At 39.6% G+C, this 18,032-nt stretch overlaps 1 protein-coding gene across 1 annotated transcript in view; it reads right to left on the bottom strand.

Moving 5' to 3' along the window:
• Positions 1-18,032, bottom strand: part of LOC117943594 (transmembrane protein 266-like) — a 48,181-nt gene that overhangs the window by 4,471 nt on the left and 25,678 nt on the right. Inside the window, exons 4-9 of the mRNA XM_034869822.1 lie at positions 11,542-11,696; positions 9,811-9,884; positions 8,415-8,471; positions 7,998-8,136; positions 2,600-2,715; positions 1,026-1,221 (exon numbers count right to left, since the gene is read on the bottom strand). Of these exons, the coding sequence (XP_034725713.1) occupies positions 1,026-1,221; positions 2,600-2,715; positions 7,998-8,136; positions 8,415-8,471; positions 9,811-9,884; positions 11,542-11,696 (737 nt within the window). The remainder of the gene's footprint in view (positions 1-1,025; positions 1,222-2,599; positions 2,716-7,997; positions 8,137-8,414; positions 8,472-9,810; positions 9,885-11,541; positions 11,697-18,032) is intronic.

Genomic DNA, 18,032 nt, shown 5'->3' with positions numbered 1-18,032 from the left:
TGAGCAATACAAATAAGCCTGGCCTGATTTGAGTTGACCTGACTGGAGCCCTGCGGCCTAAGTGCTTATCCCAGTGACCATGTTTCTGTAAAAAGCCACATTTGTTTCTGAGAGCCAGATTTCCCAGTATGCCCTTGGGGTAATATTGTGGCCGCCATGGAGCCTCCTGGTGCCCTATTGTGGTTTGCAGGTAAAGGGGAACAGATGTTGACAGGAGCCCACTAGCCCCAAACAAGGCCCAATCCACAGAGCACTCTGTACCTGAAATAGCCCAAGTGGTCTGGGCTGGCTGGGTCAGCCTTGCCACAAAGGGGGCGGTAGGAGAGATAGTTGGGGCATGACTGAAGCCCATCCAAGCTCACGTAGTGTCAGAAAACATACTTGTTTTCTTCAGGATTGACCAGATCCTAAAAGCTTTTTTGCCCTCATATTGATCCCAATGTGCCAGCGGACAGATGGGTGTTGTGTGCGAGTGTGGAGGGGCTAAGAGCCTGGCCTCGAAGATGCTCCAGGGCTACTTCTCCAGATTAACTTTACACTGCTCTGGCATCCAATTCACCTGATGGTACACTGTTAGGGACTTTTTGTTCCTCATAATCATGTACATACTTTATGCTGTCTCTCTGTCCTGGTTTGGCATGCTGCTTTCTCAAGCAACCACTGCACCTGGTATGATACCTACATTTTGAATGCCAAAGGATTATGTCTGAGCTGCATTCATTTTCAGTTTGTGAAACTGCTTTTTTTAATTCTCACCTACTGCATTAACCTCACTGAAGGATATTTTGGAGCAATAATCTGTATCAGAGGGAATGGAATAAATAAATAAATAGTTTTCTTTCTTACATTCCGTGCAGTTCAGCTATTTGATTTTTTTTGTTTCAAACAAAAGCCCCATTAAGTGAGCTTAAAATACAAAGAAAATGGTTCACGAGCATCATGTGTCTTCATTTGGCCGTCTCTAGCCGTCTTGTATCTAGAGACCAATTCTCAAAAAACTCCGCCTTTTAGAGACCATACTGTACCTGCAATAGCATGAGGCTCCCTGGGGTTTCTCTGGCTGCCTTCATCGTCCGACTCCCCAGGAGTCAAGCCTTCTACAACCTGAAAACTCCTGCCCTGTTTGCTCCATACATGCTGGATCTGCATGGCTGCTTCACGTTCTGCAGCAAGGTCCAGGTCCTGCTGGGCCAGATGGGCCCTCAGCTGCCTGATCTCAAACTGGAGATAGTTGGTGTGTATTCATAAAAAAAGGAAAAAGCAGCGAGTTGGGATTGTGAAGGAACAGAGAAAGCAAAAATTGATTTTAAAAAGGGTGCGTGCATGAAGAGGACAGAGATGGAAAAAAGGATAGGCAATGCAGGAAAATAAAAAGACAGGAAGAAAGAAAGTGGAGGGGGAAAAACAGAAGGAAGGAAGAGAGAGAACAAGGCGCAGGTGAAAAGGTGAGCGGACAAGGGAAGAAGAGAAATGTCATCTGCAAACATTATACGTGCAACAAAAGATAATAGCATATTATTATTGCATATTTTGCATATTGCATATTTTCTAAACAGGAAAAAACACCTATGTTGATTATGTTTTACATAATTTGTGGAGCAAAATACAATAAAGACTACAGTAAAATAATATGTATAGACAAACAAAACTCGTAAAAATAGTTTCATCCGTCTGGGTCGGAATAAGTGTTGAGATTTTCTCCAGACCACTTTAAAAACATCAAGGCTAATTGTGAATTGTTGACTCCAAGTGCATCATCTAATTATGTGTTGGGTAAATTGTATGCTGTGTTTATATACAGCGGTGATGTCTTTCTGTATTGATTTCAGGGTTTTGGGCCTGGAGAATACAGTAAATGCAACCGAATGACAACATACTGCAGCAGTACATTTTGTAAACGGAGAAGAAAACCTAGTAAAGCGACCTTTTTTTTAAACTATACATACAGGAGGTATGTTTTAATCTTTCTTCAAGTGTGTGCTCTGAGGAATCATAATGTCATGTGTGGAAAGACTGGACTTGTTTTTAAGGTATTGCTGCCCTCCTCTGGTGGAAGATGAACTGACAATGTTGTATGGGCTTTTGTGGCCTTAATCAGACTATAACTGTTGTAAACCAGAATACAGTGACAGTTTTTTTTTTCTTTCAATTATTGGATGGCCATTAACACTATAATATGACTATAAATGGACTAAGCAGTGAGTGAGAAACTTCTATAATTGAATTGGAACACCTTTATTATTGAAATACAACAGTAATTATGTATTCAACTCAGTCACTGTCATTTCTACCATCATCCAGTACTGAGGCTGTGGACAGATTCCAATAGCGTCCAAATTTCAAAGTGGAAACAAGTGTAGAATAGCTATATGGAAACCTTTCAGCAATATGATCCACTTCCCCATTCTCCAATACCCATACTTTTTCAAAATACTGCTGAATGCACTTCTTCTGTCTCAGTCCCGATGCAAAACTACTTCAAGGTTGTTGGTAAGTGTGTGTGTTGGGCATGAGGACCCATTCAATGTTTTGAGGGGATGTGGTGAATATTCTTTCCTCTTGTTAATTAAGGTTACATTTGTGGTGAATTGGTACTCACAGCCTGTTCCTGGCAGATCTGAGTGAGACGCTCCAGCTGCTCCTCTCTCACAGCCTTGGTCTTCTCACACTGTTGGATCTCCAATTCCATTTCAACTTTGACTTGTAGTACATACGCTAACATGGAAGAAGGGGGAGAGCAAGAGAGTTCAAACAAAGACAATACTATTTTTTTAGATCTCTAAACTACAAAATGAAAGGTCTCAAAAGGATTGCAAGGTGTGTTAGGAGGCATCAAGATTTACTAATTGAAAGAATATGACTTACAGCTTTCAGTTGCTGAAGGTATTTATGGTGAAATACATTGAGCGCTGAGGTCAAGGGTCAGTGTTTGGTTGAACATTTGTCCTTTGCTCCACATATGTCCATCATCATCACATATGCAAACCTCACTGGCTACCCGTAACCCCATACCTGTACTGAATGAATTTTGCAAGGTGCTAAACATTTTCCACAGGGATCTTGTTTCATGCTGACTTGACAGTGTTACAAAGTTTTAGTATATTTGTAGCCAAGATTGACACAGAACATCCCATTCTGCTTAAACACCCAGATTATGCTAATTTTCAGGTTAATAAATTTATTTTGAGGTTGTGCCAGAATAGGTTTACGTAGTTTCAATCAACAACAAAAAACTGCATATTTTTGTTGTACCGTACATTGCTGCAGATCCTGTTTTCACCCTGTGTGTTTAAGTCTCTGTTTTAAGTACAGAGTGACACATTCACTTCTATACTTTCTTTGTTGGTAGTCACACATGCACAGTAACTGGATAAGATCACATCAGCTAAATAACTCTTTCTCCAACTTTGGTCAGTACAAGGCAGGATTAGCTGGGAGACTTCTTCTAAATGAGGGTGCACTTGTGGAATACTTGCAGAACAGGGATAAGTAAGTAGTTCTTTTGTAGATTATGGTGAACTAGTGTGTGTTGAAGCCGTGTTTTGCCATTGAGAACGAGCTAGCATGCAAGCGCTAACATGTGCTACGGTTAGCCACCTCATCTCGGCCAGTGACGTAGAAAGCCGTACAGATTTTGAACAGCTCATACGGAGACTGAAGGCAGGGGACAATCAGAGACTAAGGGGGTAAGCAGACGTCCATGAAGCGTAGCTCCTATGGCGCCATTTTAATGCTACAAAGCACTCACCCGCCATTAGCATTCCATTGATTGACATTCATTTTGGCACCACTTTGACAGCGGATACATTTACATCTGAAGCGTTTAAAAACTTAAGTTCTCCATTGTTAAGTTCTAAATAAACACAACAATGTATAAAAGACTCCATTACCTTGTATAAAACGTTACAGCTCCATAGAAGACACTTAAAAAATAGGCTAACGATTGTGTCATTACCAAGCGACTTGCTGTCGCATAGTCGACAAATCACCGTATTGTCAGGAGAAGCAGACAGACAGTTTAGACTAACGTTAGCTGTTTAGGTTTAATTACAAATGTTAACTAGCATTTTAGTCAGCACTAATTAGCCTGTGCCTATTTTATCTCCTAAGATATACCTACGTTCTCCGTCTCTGCAAGATTCGGAATGATTAAGATTTCTCTTGGCCCAGCTACCAGAAGACTTACAACTTTCAGACAGGTTGCCCACGTCACAACTACGTTATCAAGCTCAGTTGGAGGCTGCGCTCACCGGAAAAGTGCTCCTAATTTCCTTCACTTGTCTCCGTCCAGAGCAACAGGGTCTTTCTTTAACTGACTGTGTCAGAAACCTGTATCTCACTCAAAACAGCATGGACAGTTTGTATGCATTATACGTTTGTATGCGTGTGGAAGCATCAGAGACACAAATCTTTTTTTAAATGTCATTATATGGCCACTTTAAACCAAAAAGTATTTACTTTTATTTTATTTTTTTAATTATTTCAAATTTTTTTTTTTTATACATTTAAAGATTACAAACAGTGACAAAAAAATTACAAACAATACCCTGAGGCTGGGAACGCATCCCAGGACCCCAAAAAATAGAGAGGATAGACGGGAGGGAGGGAAGACAAAACAACACATTGCAGACACATACACATACACAGACAGACACAAGACAAGGGACCAAACACCTGCGCAAGTTAATGCAAAGGCTGTAGCACAAGGCTACAGCGCGGACCTCAAGTATTTACTTTGTTGACGTCAAGGCCATACCCAACATTGAGGTCACCGAGCTCTGGACCTCTGTATTTTTTCCAAAGTGTATAGAATAAAGGTTTAGAAATGATTACCAAAAGTTTAACCTTTTTTACGAAAAAAAGACAAGCCTTATAGACTGCAGACATGAAGAAATGTTCCCTTAAATTAAGCTAAAACACTCTTTGTGTACCAATATGGAACTCACTGAAGTGTTGCCAGCGTACTTTGGCCAGTCTTGAATAAATCTTGCAACTTTCCTGTAACCTTGATTCATTTAACTCTCATCAGCACCCTTTTTCACACAAACAGCATCTGATTGGTTATTTATTTATGTATTATTTATATATTTATGTATATAATCAATTTATGAAACAATTCCGGGTCAGGTATAGGAAGTATAATGTGCAGTCATGCTGGAATTGATAAATCAAATACTGAAATTACGTCTTGACCAATCAAAGTACCGTCACCTCTTACAATCTGACTGCAAACTTTAATTTACATGACACACTTTCTGGAGCAGGATTGGAAAGAGTGGAAGGTTAAAAAAAAAGGATAGTGAGAGTAAATTTGGATACCTGTTGTCATCCCAGGTGGCAAACAGTCACCCCCTCAGACCTCTTTGTGATCACATTTGTAAGCCACATGATATGATGTCACACATGGAAATACTATGTATTCTGATGGTGAATGTTGCTATGGGCAACAATAAGAGGTGAAACATAAATAGTAGTTAAACATGTCTAGTTCTGTTATTGTTGAGATTGTGAATTTGTACTTTTACAAGACCCAACTGCCGGCTTTGTCAAAACACTAGGAGGAAAATGAAACAGCCTTTTGGGTACTGTGGGGGGCAGAGCAAAGCACACAGCCATCGCCACATGCTCCTTGTACCTATTTATAGTCATGTTGGCACACACACATTGCAAAAGTAGGGATATGAGATGGGGCTAGTCCAGTCAGAATTCAAACACGCATGAAAAGATAAAACACAAGTTCATTATTTAGCCACACAATATGCAGTAATACATTAGTTATCTACATCTTTTTTCATGAAAGCTGTCTATTATGAAATTGTTTGTAAAATAACAGGGTGCAATCTCTAAACGAGGGTATGGTATGTGTCTCAGCAAGTGTGCGGTGTCTATTGCATTATTATAGTGCGTGCGTGTGTGGGTGTGTGTGGTTTTTGTTCATAGCAGTGTAATTCACACCACCACTTCACACATGCTAACACTCTCTTCTCTCACCTGGAGTCAAGTGTTTTACTGTTCACACAAACCTGCAGGATTTAGATTAAACACCAACATGGTTTCCCTGCTTTTAAACTGATGTTATACTTTAAGTGAATCAGTTTTCTGTCTATGAGTATTGTACTACTTTGTATATTCCCTCAGAAACATTTGCTCTCATCTTTCACCATTTACTAGTATGGCATTTGGTGACTTTGTAAAATGGCTCTGTTAAAAGCCATTTTTACAATTAGCACAATAATTGGTTCCGTTGTCTTCATATGTATCTGAAGATGTTAAATAAGACATTTAACATTTCAGTATTATTAGTTTTAGGATCACCTATTTTCTGCATGTTTTGGAGGCTCATATTTCTAATCAAATAAATCACTCTGCTTATAAATTCTGCTTTCTAGTCCTTACAATTTCTGCTGCTCTTCACTCCTCTGTATTTCCACTCCCATCGGACTGACACAAACATTGCTGCTTCATACGTCAAGCTAATTCTGCGAGAGACTCAATCCCTCCCCTACGATAATCAAGCCGGTCCTTCAGCTGTACATTTAATGGTCTGAGTGTGATTTTTTTCCTCAGAGGTATGTTGCCGCCGGCCCAACAAGGGAACCCAATCACTCACAAATATCCAACCCAACAGGTTGAGGTGTGCCGAAGGAAAATCACAAGTTTATTCCCTGAAAACCAACACTGCAGTTGCATGTTAAGAAGCAGGAAATATGGTCCAGCTGAACATGATTTACCAGAGTAAATCAATGATGTTGAAAGCTGTATTCTATTGATTCCTGAGTTGATTAATCATGGCATTATGATGTGTCTCTTTTAGTTCAATATATTTGTTCCAATAAAACGATGTGCTCCTGTATGAGTAAGATTCTAGACTAAAGTAATCCTGAAATATACCTGGTAAACTTTGCCCACTCTGCCGGCGATCGGATTTTGCCCTGCAGCTCTGGTCTGGACGTTTCATTCTTCTGCTTCGGTTCAAATTTTTGCGGGAACCAATCACAAACTGGCTTATCTATCTTCCTCGCTACTGGCGGGTTTAACACAATGACGATAGAGTAGCGACCAAGCAGCTTGTTTATTACATTCGACATAGCCGACACCAAAGCGCAGCAACCCGTACCGGCAGGTAACTATGAAGTACACATTTAAAGTAATAGGTTTACATTTTGAGAAGCATGCTTATTACCTTTTTCACAGAGAGTTAGATGAGAAGATCAACACATACATAGGGCTACAGCTAGTAGCTTAACTTAACACAAAGACTGCAGCACAACCCCCTTGTTTTTGTACTTTTTTCTATCGATTAAACAAATAACATATAACATGTTAATTTAGGAGCTGATAGGTGCTGGTAGGCCAATTTTGTTACTATTGGACATAACGGTTTCCAGTGTTTGTACTCAGATAAACCAACCAGCTGCTGGCTGTTGGCTCATCTAACTCCTACAGAAATCAAATAAGGGTATTTTCTTAAATATGAAATTATTGAGGGGAAATATAAGGGAAAACAGCCCTTTGCTCATCCACTATCTCATTGGAGAAGAACAAATTGCACACTAAGTTCCTGTGTGGTTTGTATGCAGCTGATCCTGTATGCAGTCAGAGGCCCGTGGTGAGGGTGACCTCTGAACAGATATCGAACCGGTCTGCATTAGCATTGGGGAGAACAACCACTATATTCATTACGGCCTCTCTGAATCTACTTAACCATCCCCTTACAATCAATACAAGTTAGAGTAGCGGATTGGCAGCAATATACTATGAGGGATGATCAATAGTTATATTGCTCTCAATAGTAAATAATTTGTTTAATCATGGAGAAAATAGGGCCATTTAACTCTTTTAAGGCACACAGATTTCATGCATCTGTGTAATCCTTTTGAGTTTAGAAGGTATATTAGTAGGGTATTTCCTTGAGTTGCTCCTCAAAATGAATTAGTCTCACATACAGGCCTCTAGGTAAGACTCATAAGATGGACACAGTGTTTTGTCTGCCTCACCGTCTATGATCCTCTTGACCCTCCAGATGCGTAGAGTGATGATGAGGCTGATGGCATCCCAGGGGCTGCTGGGCCCATTGGCCACCGTGGAGGCCACCATGGGGGCCAGGGACAGCACGATGACAGCACCATCAAACACCTGAGAGGTCACACACAGAAACACACACAACATTTTAATACGTGCAAATGTTGTTTGTGTGCGTGTTTGGGTGTGTGTGCGTGTGTGTGTGTGTGTGTGTGTGTGTGTGTGTGTGTGTGTGTAAAGCCTATTTTCCAAGATGTTGAACTATTTCTACTACTAGTAGGTGTAAGCTCTGGGTAAAAAAGAAAACAACACATATATATAATCTTGTAAATATTCTCACAAAACTGAAAAAAACTGGTCACCAAAATCTGCTAATAAACACCAGCACAAACCTCAACTTTGTCCTCTATGTAGTCCCAGATCCCAAGCACTACAATTCTGAAGACAGTCTAAGACAGACAGAGAAAGATAAACGAAAGCATTAAAATAGTTAAGGTGAGGAAGTATGTGGAGTATGTGGTAAAAAGCTCTTGGGATATTCTTAGTCTTTTGAGTTGTCATTACATCCAACACCCTTTGTCAAGACTTGTGAACATAGACTATAAACTGAGAAGAGGCCTGTGCAGAAATCTTTTATTCTTAAAATAATAAAATAAAATATTTACTATGCTAGAATGCTATATGTGCAGTAGGCACCCTAAAAGTAGCCAACATTTTAAAATAAAATAAAACAGTTTGAGTAGTGTAAACTATATTGCTGCTACCAAATAGGAAATCCATGCACACATACAATATATGAAAAAAATATAATTGATTTGCATTTGACACATAAACAGAAACATCACAAAGAAGACACAATATTCTCCTTTCAAAAGCATTTTAACTCTTTGATAGAACTATTATTTCTGTGGCTTTAAATGTTTCATGATCTTGATCATTGACCTACAAAAGAACAATGCAACCCTTGTAATCTAATTTAAAAAATGCTGTTGGTCGCGGGACCATTTGTTGAGGAGGGCCATTGATTTACACTCCTATTAGCACAGGGTGTCATGTACGACTGGTCCTGCTAATCCATCATCCGGAGCGCATGTTGGACAACAGTGCTGGTGTCAAGTGAGCAGTGCAGAGACTCCACCCACATGTTCAAATCCTGTTTTCTGGTTGGTGCCGTGGGACCAGCTGGTGGTCACAGATGACTCTTTTGTGATGTTAGTGGGCGAGGTGTTTGGATGGATTGTATCACTGTAAGCCCATCCCCACTGCTCATTAAGCTTAGCTTTAATTATTGCTCCTTCGGGCTCACTGGTAATTAATGTTTTGGTTAGGGCATTGGGGCTGAGGCTGTCAGGGTAATTGGTTTGCACTGGAGTGGAGGCCTGAGGGCCAAATTCTCCATTTTGTTTTTCACATTTCTCCAGTGGTGATAAGATATCATTTTTACAAACAATGGCTCAAATTTTATTAAGACTAATTACAATTATGGTTTACACAATACACATTTCACCGGCCATCCAGCCTCAAGGTGTTTCTGAAACTTAAGCTGAATCCTGACTAGACGTTAGAATAGAGATGATAGAGGAAATTAAATGGCAGCCACGCACTCTAGTTCCCTTAGACCTGTACCTGGTTTGTATTGCTAGCATATAATCAACAGTTAAAGAAAGTTTAGTTTAGTTTAATTGAATTGTGAATATTTATATCATGCAAGAGACTGAGAGCAAGAAGATTTATATTTACGGTGGTACCATAAATAAGGTTCTATGGACGACAATATGTATGTCTTACCTCTGAAAAGAAGAGTGACAGGATGATAAGGCTGATCCAATGTATAATGCTGGCAAATTGGAAAGCATTGGAAACTGTTGATAAAAGAAACGTAAACAAATGTTAACCTGCAAAGTTCCAAAGAGGAGCACACAAGCGCTGATACAATGAAACAAGGTGTTCTTATAACAACAAGGTAAGCAAATGAAATTAGAATTACAGTTTAGAAACCATTCTGTCCATCAGCATTTCGTATCCATTCATGAATCCACAGTGCCAATCTGTATCTGCCCATGTCCTATGCCACTAATTTCTCTGTGCACTCACTCTATCACTCTCCCGCCTTATTGCCCACTCCAGTGTTTGTCTTGCCGGAGTGGCAGCAGACAAAGCACTAGATTACAAGAGATCAGAAGTGACTTGAGTCCTGCAGTCACCGCAACGAGACTCAGGTATCATCAGAGCTGGATGCTGGCCAGTAATCGATGGGGACGTGTGCCTGCTCCCATTGACAAGAGACTTGGTTAATTATCACCTTTCTCAATCATTCTTCATCACAACCATTTACCACCCAGCACTACCAGCTCCTCTGTGTTTGGCAAGACTACACACACAGCAGTGATAGACACAAAACGCATTCACATTATGATGATTTGTTGTAAGTAACGGATCTACAGACATGAATAATTATAAACTGCCCTATTGCATGTACTGTAGTAAAATAGAATGTGGAACAAAAGTCAAAGTCACACTTTGTGTGTGTAGATTATTTAAATTTCTTATGGTTTAAGTCTACAGTATGTTACTGTCAGATTATTTAATACACAGTCATATTAATGGACAGTTTAGGGCCCTTTATCCACCAGTATGAACACACAACACACAACGCCAATAGTGCAAGAAGTACTACACTAAGATGGTTTACCTTAAATAACAGTATGTAGTATAGTCCAGTGGCATTAAACCTTGGGGTCAGGGACCTTGAACACTTATTTGAATGAAACCATGTGCGATGTTTAGAGGGGAAATGTCTCTTTGGCGGATCACAGTCAATGCAAATGTGACAAGGGGCTCCAGCCAAAAAGTTTGGAAAGCACTGGTTAAATATTTAACTATATATTGTTGTATATAAGGTTATGGTATTTATATTTTATAGTGTTTATATACAAGTATGAATCTGGAAAGTTTTTAGTAACTATAATTGTAAAATGAATGTTGTAAATTAAAAGTACAATATTTTTCTTCTGAATTATAAGTAGAAAGTAGCATAACATTTAAATTCTGAAATATTAAAGTGCAATTACCTCAAAGTTGTATTTTATTATGACACTTTTTTTAAACCAGGACCTTTGGACTGTGATGTGCTCTTACTTATATGTCACTATGTCGAACATTACAAGGTATAGCCTCTAAACCATGACAGTAAGAATGTGCCAGTGTAGCTGAACAGCAAATGATAAGATTAATAACAATCTGAACCTATCTGCAGGTACTGTAGGCCACAGTGCAGGAAAAGCACCAGTGGAGTAAGTGAAGATTCAGTTAAATGATCAAGGACACTGAAGCAATCAACTCCCACTACTTCAGTGAAATTGCTCCTGCGCGCTGCACTGGATGCTTCCCAGGTGTTTTATGAACGTCACACAGTGTATTGCTGGAGAAGAATATGCATGCTCAGCAAACCTCTCCCTTGATAAAAAATAAAAAAGTTAAAATAGGAGAAACAAATAAGTAGCCATGCACACTATTTACATTGCAGGAGTTTGGTGTCTATGAGCAGCTCCAAGGACAGGAAAAGCACCACCAGGATGACGCAGGCCACCAGGATACAGTTGAAGCCAGCGCTGAGCAGACAGACCTGCCACAGGGCCACTCGCCGGCCGCAGCAAGGCTTCAGCCAGTTGGACCTAAAGAGAGTGAACCACAAAAAAAGAGGTAAGGGTTTTATTTGAAGTAAGTAGATTTGAATCAGTATGGGTTATTCTATTGAATTTCTAGACTATACAATACCAACAAAATAAAAAAGGCATTACATTCCATAAAAATAAGCTCAAATCCCTGATTAAAACATGATTAATCTTTCATAGCCACAAATGGAATTATTTAAATCAATGTTTTTCCTTTACACAGACTATAACCAAGGCAAATAAATTGACTCAGACGTGACACCTAAATAATGAATAATATTCCAGATCAACATGTTTTAATCTGACATTGTTGGCTATGGATGAACCTATTCTTGCATTGAGTGCAAGGCTAAACTTTATTTGAATGGTTTGAGCTTGATATTTGAACTTCCTGACATGGCCAACAGAGGGTAGTAGTTTACACTGATGAAAGGGGATGTCTGTTTAATACAAGTTTGTTGCTGATGGCCAGAGCAAGGGGGAAAGGAAGTGCGTTCAGAGACAGCATTGACAGAGAAAGGGACAGTGAAGCTCTGTGAACCACTGACTTGACCAGCAGCCGTAGGTGTGACTGGAATATGGATGGACTCCTTTTACATGGCAATGAAGTGAGTCACTGTAGAGGATGCTGCTTAGAGTGAACAATTTCAAGTTCAGCAAAATCAGTGGCCCAATATACAAGTGAAAGTGTGAGACATAAAGAAATATGTTAATTAAATTTACATCTAGACATACGTGTGAGATTTTTTTTGTTTATCTATGGAAGAAGTATTTCCAATGAAATATCAACCACATTAGCTAGCAATCTCCTGTCTGCCTTGAATGTGTTCCAGAGAAAATGGGAACCAAAAGCTAGATTTTGCCAGGTAGCTACTGTACTATAGGAATCCAGCATGTAGGTCATTAAAGTTTCTGGCAAGATGACTCAATGCTATTTTGAAATAGTGGCTAGTCCTACAGACCAGCTACTACAAGGGCTGACAGCAGGAGATGATAGAAACAATGCCTCTCACCAGCTCTCCAGCTGGAGTGGAAAGTTGGCTCTGCCCACTACCTTTCCCTTCTCCCTATGCACTGGCATGGAGGAGACAGACGCTGGCAGAGCATTTCTCCACTGATCATGTCTTCATTATTTGGCGTGGTGGTAATATGAGCGGCAATTGTGGCAAAATGGCTCAATTTTTCACCGTGACTTCAAAACTGATTATTCTGCACTCATTACAGAAGAGATTTTTTTATTGCCAGTTATAGCCTTATCAAACCACATCACGTTCTCACTTAAAAACTGCAAATTAAACATTTTACCTACTGTTTGCTGTGTAACTGGGTCATCTCTAGTTTTGGGATGTACTAGAAAATTACTCTTTGAAATGACAGATTGTGTCCAATTCGATCAAAAATATGAATTTCTTTCTATGTCAGCTCTTGTAAAAGTCCATCCTGTACATGGAGGAATACTTTGCTCCTAGATTAAGCACATGACTACAAAACAGGCCGAGAGCATTTACTGCAGTTGATTTAATGCTGTTGCGGACCTATCCCTCCAGGGGAGAGTTTTTACGTGTCACCTCCTCATTTCTGACATATTAACTTCTGCTCAGTCAGTGGAAGGGGCCACACATGTGTCCTTTTTACTTCATGTGTGGCTCTTTGGCTATTTGATTAAGGAGAACTGTCACACAACCTCCACAGCAGATCAAGAATTAAAGTTTATTTAAGGCAAAACTTCTAAAATTTGCTTTATTTTCTCCTATAGAACACATTTATGTAGCAATAAGGGAACATGTGTTTAGTTGATTTGTTGATCACGCCACCCTCCCATTGGAAAATATTTGTTCAAGGCTGGCATGGGCAGAGCCACAAGCCTTTAAACAATGCACAGTTAATCTAATAAAGGCGTAATCATGCTGATAGCAATCATCTTCTTGGCTTTGGGTGGGGTGGCATAAATGTGCAAGCTCCAGATGGTGCAGAATCTGCTCCACCTAAGTCTTGGCGAGACTCTGTGGATGCCAGGTATCATGCCGTACTGAGAACAAGCCTATATGCCAGGCTATATATACATATATTAAAAAAATATACATTATACAAAATCAGTGTTTTCATAGTATCAGTATACATGCTAATACTGTGTATTAATAACCAAGACAAATGTAAATGTGCTGTATTTATATAGCGCTTTTCTAGTCTTAACAACTACTCAAAGCGCTTTTACATCATACAGACAAGACAAAAAACTAAAACTGTGACTCCTTAGCATACTTTACCAACCAACCTTAACTCCTTGAAGCCGCACCTTGCCACGTTATTTAACTAAAATTAACTTCTCAGTGTCCAGTCACATATCTTCAAAATTTATTTGAACACTAAATCCGCAGCACCACTTCTTATGCATGCCTGCATATGTCCCCAAACTGCATTACAAGGAACTATCAATCAAGCAAACACAAACTACATCACATTACAACCCTTCTCCCCCTAGGCATTTGTATGCCACACAAAAGATCAGCTGGTGAGATGTGAGGCAGTTGTGAAAAAAAAGAAAAGAAAATCTGTCTAGGGGAAATCGCCAAAATAATCATTGTAATGTATAATAGTACTTCATTCATTCATAAGACAGCATTATTTCACTGGTAGACTTAAAAAATTCATGGTTTTGATCATGGGACCATTAAATAAGAAATATGAAGTATTCTTTCTTTATTTAAAAAGAAACTTAGTGAATGATGTCCTTCAGCACTGCATTGCTCTCCACCCACATTGTACATACGACTCTGGGTATTTGCACCAGTCGACCTCCAGTAACCTTCTCTCACCTTTCTGGATTTTTGGCTACGCTTAACAGCATCCAGTAGAATCTTGTTCGGTAAACCCCCTTTTATCTGATTGTATAAAACATTCATTTCCGTGAAAATAAGTTTTCGGAGAGAAAAAAAAGAATGACATAACTTCAGTCATCCAAACATTTCACTTGTTTAAATGACCTCCATTTCCAGCCGTTATGGTTTAGGAAACTTCCACCATATGATCAGAAAGTCCATAAAGGTGCACCTTTTGTCAAATAATTTCACGCTTCAGTCAATGCTGCAGAGAAGCAAAAAAATACTACTAGAACAATAAAAGTCCATGAGTGGGAATGGTAAAAAGAAGTGCCAAATGTGAAATACTCTTCGAACAAACTTTACAAGGGTACAGTTGCCTCAGGTTTTAAGAGCTTCATGTCATAGCACGGCCAATCACAACTAAAGACAATACTTCCACTTTTGGGGTAATTTTAGTATTTCCCTCCATGCCCCCAACACATGGTAGGGTATTACACTAAGGGAAGTTCTTTCAAAGCACAATTTAATTTTTTGCTGGATGCAGCAACCTATTTTGAGCCTCTGCTGGTTGCCATGGCAACCTCACAGTAACAACAAGATGGCAGGAAGTTACTGCTCCTGGACAATTAATAGTCCAGCCCATATATATTCATAAGTGAGCCTTAAAGGTCTTTGTTTCCCTCTGTTTCTGGTCTTTATGCTAAGCTAAGCTAATGGGCTACTGTAGTATCACATTTTGCAAAGAGTGGTATCAATCTTTTCATCTTAGTCTCAGCAAGAAAGGGAACAAACGAACAAGCGTTCAACTGACTAGCGTAACGAATCAGAAAGCAGCATACTGGCCAAGATCAAATCTATCACCTGAGGATATTATGAGTCAACAAAGCAATACACCTGTGTTACAATCTGCTGAGCAATTGATAATGTCTTTCTACAGGATAACTGCACAGCACAAGCCAAAGCATTACACACACACACACAAATAAATACCGAATGGGATATCACAGGCAGCGCAAAGACTCAGCTTTGATACGTTAGACAAATAGGCTGAATCAGTGAATGTGTGTGTCCCTACCTCAAGTCATGCCAAAACTAGCCCAGCCCAGAGGGGACACAGTCAGACACTGCTGGTGACACATGCAGTATATTAATGAGTCCTATTAAAGCAACAGAACAGTAGCAAATGTTGTTTCTCTGACCCGCTCAGCTCTGACGGCCTGACAGAACCACCTGGCCCAAGTCACTAGTAGACAAGCACATACAGTGGACAAGGTCACAAACTGCTAGCTTTAAAACTCACATTGACTTCATGGTTTTAACATTTTTTCACAACCTAATATGGATTTGCAGTTTAGTCAAATAAGACTTTTTTGACACAAACATGGAGCACAATGGTCCTTCTTCATTTTCTCTCTTTTTTTCTCTCTTTCTCTGTCCCCTCGTTCCCTCTCTATATCAGTGTGTGTTGAGCAGGTTGATATAGCTGTCACCGTTTCCCACTGCCAGTGAGATTGAGTGGACCTGGACAGGGACACAGAGGTGGGAGATTAAATCAAGGAAAGTAATCGATACCAGCATGTTGAGTGAGTCACCCAACACTGGGACTGTCAGGCTGACAGCACCTGATGGTCTCATCAGATAAAGTACTCCCCCCGCAGTGGAGAGGGTTATATATTGCTTAAACATTCATTCATCCTTTGTCCAATAGACAGTAATAAAGAATATGTCCTTTCACTCAAGTAGTGTGTATAAGTTCAATTTGAACTTGTCCTCGTTGGGAAATATCATGCTTTTACTTTTCTATTTCTCCTAATTTGTCCACGTTTTACAAGCAAATTCAAGAAAATAATAGCCTGGTTGACCCCAGATCCTTCTCAGTTGTAAGTGAGAGTGGGTCTAGGTAAAGTTCATTCACATCTCCTTTCAAAAGGGGCCTAACCAACGGACACCGCTCAAATGCCTCTGGGTGCAATTGGATAGACCTGAAACCAATTAGACCAATAAAGGAGATGACGTATGCAGAGCGATGGAAAAACATATCAACCAGCAAGCATGTTACGGAGTCCGTTTGCGAATTTACAAATCCTACTACGGCCATGACACGACCAAAAGCATTCACACACTACTATTGGCCAGGCATCCATGCCTACATGTACATGGCCTATGCCCTGTCAAATTGGCTATCATAACCTTAACCACTCGAGATGTCAAAGCCTAACCCCAACGAATCGAGTGCTATTGAAGGGCGGGTCTTGGCGTGGCCATATTAGGATTCGTAATTTGGCAGCCCGTTCGATCTGCTTCAACGACGCTGTGCTACATTCATTGTGTAAAGCCCGCCTGAATGGGTGTGATTGGTGCCTCGATTTGGAAAAATGGGAAATGGACTTAAATAGGCTCTTGGCCAGATGGACTTGCAGAGCATATTTCAAATTTGACGAAAGTTTGTCAGGGTGTTTCCAGGCTAGGAAAATAATGCGCTGTGCATAGTTTCTTGACAACATTAAGATCAGTACAATATTTGTTTGACTCTGAATGAGGCCAAATGTTGGTTATTTGTTGTCTATTTAAGATTTAAAAAAATCTTCAAATATATTTTTTATGTACACTAGTTGTACGAGTAGTTATCGTTCCCTTATTTTATAAATTACCCCTAAAGTCCACAGAAACACCTGGACAAAATGCACACAGATGCTGGAAAACATAGAAAACATTGGAAATATTTTGTATTTTAGTTTAAATATTCAAGCACGCCTGTGCATGTACTTTTTACTTTGGTTCAACAGAATAGAACATGAATATAGTACCCTGTAAAAGTTTAAAAAACACTTACTGTATGGGCATGGGCAGCTAAAATTTATATATAACATTGTAAGTCCAAACAATGGCAGAAAGAACACCCCACAACTTGTGCTGCTGCAGTCCTTTTATGATTTATGACACAAATTAGTATATGTATTCCAAACTGACAATTCATCAAAGGTAATAACTTGCATGTAATAAATAATTTGAAAATATTATAATAATTTGTATCCATTACTTGTGAGTTGTTTTTTTGTATTATGTTATTAGCTTATCATCTAGGGTGCTTTGAAATTGGTGATGACTAACTATTCCTGGGATGAGAGGTGAGATTGTGAGATCGTCTCAACACTTTTTATGTTGTGTTGCTGTGCAAGAAATGTGACCCCAGTGGATGGAAACTCATTTACACCCAGAGCACCGAGGAAAGAGAGAGAAAGAGAGAGAGAGAGCGAGAGAGAGAGAGAGATATTGCATTGTGTTTACTCAAGTTCATTAAATTCAGCCCTTAATGGTTTAGGTTTACTTAAGACTAAGAGTCTACAGCCACAGTAGCAGCTCTGTGAGCATGATGATTAGCACTAAAGACAAGGCTGATGTTGATGCGCCTTTTTCTTCTGGGAACATTGATGGTGGTGTATGATATGGCGTAGAAGATAAAATGGCCATAGTTGTTGAGCAATTTCAGTCTGGTGGACAAATCAGCAAAATT

The sequence above is a fragment of the Etheostoma cragini genome, chromosome 1, assembly GCF_013103735.1.
Source record: "Etheostoma cragini isolate CJK2018 chromosome 1, CSU_Ecrag_1.0, whole genome shotgun sequence".
NCBI classification, from domain to species: Eukaryota; Metazoa; Chordata; class Actinopteri; order Perciformes; family Percidae; genus Etheostoma; species Etheostoma cragini.
This window is presented reverse-complemented; position numbering and strand designations above follow the sequence as displayed.